General features: G+C 31.8%; 1 protein-coding gene across 1 annotated transcript in view; it reads left to right on the top strand.

The window, feature by feature from the left end:
- Positions 1-363: 363 nt before the first annotated feature.
- The window catches only part of LOC129799005 (cyclic nucleotide-gated cation channel subunit A), a 65,273-nt gene continuing 59,555 nt past the window's right edge, over positions 364-6,081 (top strand). Inside the window, exons 1-2 of the mRNA XM_055842570.1 lie at positions 364-536; positions 4,605-4,881. Of these exons, the coding sequence (XP_055698545.1) occupies positions 424-536; positions 4,605-4,881 (390 nt within the window). The 5' untranslated portion in view covers positions 364-423. The remainder of the gene's footprint in view (positions 537-4,604; positions 4,882-6,081) is intronic.

The following is a 6,081-nucleotide window of genomic DNA, read 5'->3' as shown; positions in this document are numbered from 1 at the left end:
TGAATTTTTATTGATGTAATTTGAGGACAGAGACCTATCCACTAATTGATGGGACAGCCTATAGTGATAATTTACCCAAATTGAATCACAATCAATGGCACAATTTTGTTATATGACCTCTTGCTCTTTGGCATACAAACAGCCATCCGCCCGTATTTAATTGAGCATGTTTGATGGGATAGGATTTCCAGTGAGGAAATCATAAGGGAAGAACCCTGAGGATATGTTAATGACTTTTCCAACCTACACTCAGACATGACTTTTAACTGAAAATTCACACCAGTTTAATTCATTACAAACAATCACGCGGAAAACTTGCAGTTGAAGCAAAGAAGTGGAAAGTGCAGATTGAGGAAAATCCTCTTGGGAGGTGGTTCTTAAAGTTTTCTTCCCGTGGCGTCTGTTGAAGTGCCATGAAACGCAATGTGGACGTATATGATGGCAGCGGCTCGTGGAGACCGAGCAATTTCCATGATCAACACCCGCCGAACTAATGAAAGCAACGACTATGATTTTAATTCGAGATACAGCTACAGGTAAGTACTTGCAACTCTAACTAAATTTTCTATATGAAGCCGCGGTTAAATTCAATTTATCAGAATGTGCACAGGATGTTGGAATTTGTGAGGAAAATCTTACAACTAAAACTTCCCACAATGGAAATTGCGTGTGGGAAGTAGAGCACCTGTAAGAGTACACAGAAAAAATACTTTTTAAAAATTGTTCGTAAATGTTTGTGAATTCCTATGAGGGACTTACGAAATGCTCGTAAATCGTATAACCCACAAATAAGTTCGTAAAATTTTGTACTTTTTTCACAAACATTGTTCGTAACATGATCATTTGACGAGCATTTTTTGTATTTTTGCAAACATTTACTCGTAAATGTTCGTAAACACACAAAAAATATTCGTAAAATTTTGTCATTTGTTCGTAAATGTTCGTAAAGTATTCGTCAGGTAAACAAAAATTTGCGAACAAATGACAAAATTTTACGAACATTTTTTGTGTGTTTACGAAGATTTACGAACAAATGTTTGCAAAAATACAAAAAAATGCTCGTCAAGTGATCGTGTTACGAACAATGTTGTTGAAATAAGTACAACATTTTACGAACTTGTTTATGGGTTATACGATTTACGAGCATTTCGTAAGTCCCTCATAGGAATTCACAAACATTTACGAACAATTTTACTAAATATTTTTTTCTGTGTAGGGTCAAAATGAAATATTGTTATACGCTCATGAGGATGCAACTAATCAATTTAGAGGTTTACAGAAACTCATCAAAGCTCCTCTGGGAGAATATCAAAACTTTTTTGATTATTTTGACATGTCTGTTTCCTTTTCAATTAGACTATAACTTTCAGAATTTTTGAGCATTTTAGTTAGTATATTTACCAAATTATAAATCTGATGGGAAATTATCCTCTTTAATTTTTATAAACTTTCACTAGTAATTCACTCATCGAAAATTTTATTTTCAACCTTATTCAAGAACCGTGATTTTTTTTCGGCTTGTAATAATGAGTTCTATTTACTCTCTTCTACTATTACGATGTTAACGTAATAATAGCGCTTTTTATATACTACAATAAATATATTATAAATTTCGTTGGCCCATTACTCATACTTTGCTTTCATACTCTTTGAGCTCAAACAGTGTGTAATTTAATTCATTTTATTAATTTGCCAAATTATGAAAAAATACTGAAGATATTGTTTTTGAAGGATATTCTTAAAGTCGTTGAAGTTACTATTTTCCAATCATTAGAATACTTAAAAAAAAACCGATACTGAAACTAATAAAAATTGGTGATGAGAGTTACGGGCTTTTCAATGACAAAATTTAAAAATATAGAACCAATAATTTATTGTTAATTATTATTAATTTACATATCTTGTAATCTTGGGCACTACTTGTAAATTTTTTTTTTTATAAATTTTAAATTTTTTTTCATTCTCAATAAGTTGTAAATACAATGCCTAACGAATAGATAAGTGTAGTCTCTAAGTCTACAAATTGATTTTTTTTATTCTTTCTTCTGAAAGAGTGTTGCTTAGAACCTTGTAAAAAGTTTAACGTCTTTATTTTGTTTAAAATCATTCTTAATGCATTTTAAAATGAATAAAAATGCAGACATAGCTTTGGTGACCTATTTCGGCCACCTTCATTCTCGTAATTCTTTGCCCTTTGAGAATTCTTCCAATGTTTTTTTCACATCATCTCATTTGCCGAAGCGACATTTTTTGTTGTTTTTTGCATTGTATTTATAATATCTAGAGTATGCAAAAACTAAAAATTTATGGAAATTCGAGGAACAAAAAAAGTGATCGGAATTACAAGCTGGCCGAAATTTGGTACATTTACCCTATCTATATTTTTATTCATAAATAAATGTATTGAGAGAAATTTTAAACAGGACAAAGACGTTAAATTATTTTTTTAAGGTTCATACATCTTTCCTAAAAAGAAGTATCAAATTTGTATTAAATTTGTAGTATTATTCAACTTGAAACAGTGCTTACACGGAATCTGTCCAATATTAGGCACAGTTCCACAATTTTAGTGTAAATATAAAAAGTAAATTAGAAATTTAATGTAATGTTTATTTATTGTAGCCCTGTTTTACGGCCAGCGTGAAAATGCTTTCCACAGAAATTTTGTCTATTTAAGGAAAAGAGATAGAAGTAGATCGTATTTAGTGAATATTGCAAATAATTAAGCAATCCGTACTTCGAATTCGAATGCTTGAATTTCGATATGAGTTTGCTTTTGAAATGTTTTTAAGAACGATCCATTAATGCTACAAACCTATTCTTTCTTTGCGAATTTTTGCGTATGGTTGAATCGGAAGACAGAGAGAAATTTTGAAGTATAGGAGGTTCAAGAGCAATGGCAAAAAACTCAATGCCATAAGTATGCCAAAATCTTACTTCGAAAGAATGTCAGTTTGCGCACTTTTTGATCGACCTGTAAAGTAATTTTTATTAATGTTTTTTTTATGTTATTTTACTGAATTAACCTGAATATATTTTTTAATTATCGCGGGATTTGAAAAATTTGTGAATTGAAAAGTGGTTGATTTATATTTTGTGATTCTTAAATACCGTAAAAGTAGCTCGGCCCTTGCGTGATGATGTAGTATTAGCCTACAACTCTGCGATTCTTATGTGTTTTCGATGATTTTTATTTGACCTAAATCAACTCTAAATTCTAACTTGGTGTAAATCCCGAACTTATAGCTGTAATTGTTTTTAACCGGAGGCAGCCAAAATCACGAACGCCAAAAATCCGTAAGCCAAAATCCCAAAAGCCAAAATACTGAAAAGGATGGAGGATAATGTGTAGAATAATTTCCCAAGACACAGAAAATTTCCCTTTACCTCCAGCAAGTGCGTATGCAATCGTGGGAGTAACTATGACACTTTTAAGAATTCGAGGTTTTGCTTTCGGTATTTTGGCTTTCGGGATTTTGGTGTTCGGTATTTTGAATTTCGGAATTTTGGCTTTCGGGATTTTGGGTTTCGAGATTTTGACCGGAACCCATTTTTAACATAAATTAGAATGCTAAACAACATTGTCAATCTCCGCAAACGACCTAAAAATAATTTTGGGGTACACCATTAGAGTCGTGAGTTTAGGCATATCGTTAAAAATTATTATGTTATTCAATGGCTTATGTTATTCAATTTTCCCTTAGTAAAAAAAGTAAATTAGAGCAGTCAAGTAGAAAAAATATTTACTATATATTCCAACATTTCACGCAAATGCATAAATGATAGCTTTACATTGTTTTATTGGATGAATAAAGTGATTTTTCTACCATAACTTTAAGTACTATGGATATGGATATTGATGGCAGCATCAAACGAATGTTTTTTTATTTTAATATTATATAAACATTTTACCTCTGTGTTACTCTCTATTATACCTACCACATAACCGTTTAAAAAAATAAATTAAATTAAAAAAAATGTCATAAAAAATTTTATTTTATCACAGCTGAGGTTGAAAATTAGATTAATTGAAAATTAAATTGTTATGGATATCTGAAAGCTCTATTTTCTTTTAAACTTTGTCATCTGCAAACCGTTTTAGAATTGTATCTCTTTGAGCTCGAGTAGTAAAAATAAATGAAATATATATTGGAGTTTTGATAGAGCATTAATCACTAAAATAGCATATTCACACAACTAATTAGAAATTAATTTACGGAGTTTTACATTGACGGGAATATCATATGAAGGGGAATTCTCGGTGGGAGTTCAAGCTCAAAATGCAAAACATTGAAGGAAAATTGCAAGAAATCCAATTATTCTGGATAAAATCAGAAGCTTGTAGACAAGCCCAAGATATTTTTCTTAACTTTAAATTGAGTTTTCATAAATGAGATTTTTTTTCACTTTACTGAAATATGTAGTGAAGTATTAAATATTCTGTAAAGATATTTTCGTTCTTTACATTTATAGAATGTAGTATTTTTTTCGGTTTGGTGGTATAGTGGAAATTAGAAAAATTCCAATCTTTTCGAAGAATTGAAATTAACTGTCAGGAGTTTTTGTTTCGGGGTAATTTTAGAGGTATTTTATCCTTGTTGCAGATACCCGAGTACGCTGTATCAGAATCCCCATCGAATACCACGAGCCCTAAATGGACCACTTTACAACACGACGTCATTTGCAGACGTCCAGAGTAATTTTCACGGTGCCACAAACATTTCATCCACAGTACCCTCGTCCCAATTCACCAATGCCACTCCCGCAAATTGCATTCGAAGCTTTGAACTGGCAGATGTCATGGGTCCAGACGCCACACTGTCCATGCAGGATATTCGGGCCGGATTGGAGGTGCCCAGTGAGGAGACGACGCAAAATAAGGTAAATCACTAGATATATTCAGGGCCATTTCTAGAAGCCACGCGAATGGCAAAATACCCGCACCTCCATATCATATTGATGAGTCAAATATTTACCTTTCAAGGGTAATACAAGTTGAAGGTTAAGTTCATTTCAATTTCGTGTGCAAGATCAAATTTATGTTCAAGCCACTTCAATGAGTGAGTGGCAATTAAAGGCAAGAGGCGGAATCAATAAACATTCACGCAAACCCTTACGAAAATGTTAATACACGAAACTGGACTTTACGTCAAAGAAATAAGGGTAAATTTTTATGAATGGTTTCTTTTACTACAGAGGGAAATACGTAGATCTCATTATTACTCATTCCTTGTTAAAGCTATCCCAATTATCTCGGAAATGAAAGACAAGAGACTTTTACCAAGTATATAATTTTTTGTAATTAAATTGTTTTTCAATTCTTCTCTTTGATAACTTATGGATTGTGTTAGAATCGAAAGTAAGAGACGATGAGGTAATTTTAGGCATATAAGGAAACCACCTTATCTTCGGACGACTCAGGCTTCGAAAAAGAAATTTTTTCAATATCTTATTGATGAATATGGCCTTTGTAATATTGTAATAGCTAGTCCAATTCCTTAAATTTTCTGTAGAGTCATGGGTCAAATCCATTACGAGCATAGAAAAAAACTGAGTTGTCCGAAGTTTGAGCCGTCCGAATCTAGAAAGCTTTCTCTTATGGCTCTCGAAAATTCAAAATTTTAAAATAATGAATTAATGTGGAGCAAAATTTGCTATATATATTTTCAAACACCCAATATCATTAAGAAATTAACTAGAATTAGGTTGAAAACCATTCCTAAACATTTAACAAATGAGCCTTAACCCTCTAACAGTGTTTTCTTTAATGTCCAAAAAGAGTAGTTAAATCATTTTGTCTAAGGTAATTAATGGTCTAATAAACTCAAAGCAACCATCTGTTCTTCATTATCTCTTTTCGTTTGGGCGCCAGGTGAGAAAAGGTAAAGACCGCCTGGAGACGGTCATTTCTGTTTAAGGCATCAAAAGACTGAAATATTTTTATTGAAAAATAGTGAACAAATAGTAAAATAAATAAATTTTGGACGTTTTTTATGGATGAATGTTCTATGATGATCTAAAAAATGATAAATTTTAGGAAAAAAACGTTTAGAATTTTGAAAATAAGACGTTAATGAAGCT

Source organism: Phlebotomus papatasi, chromosome 1 (genome assembly GCF_024763615.1).
Source record: "Phlebotomus papatasi isolate M1 chromosome 1, Ppap_2.1, whole genome shotgun sequence".
Lineage (NCBI taxonomy): Eukaryota > Metazoa > Arthropoda > Insecta > Diptera > Psychodidae > Phlebotomus > Phlebotomus papatasi.
Note: the sequence above shows the minus strand (reverse complement) of the source record. Positions and strands in the feature narration are given on the sequence as shown.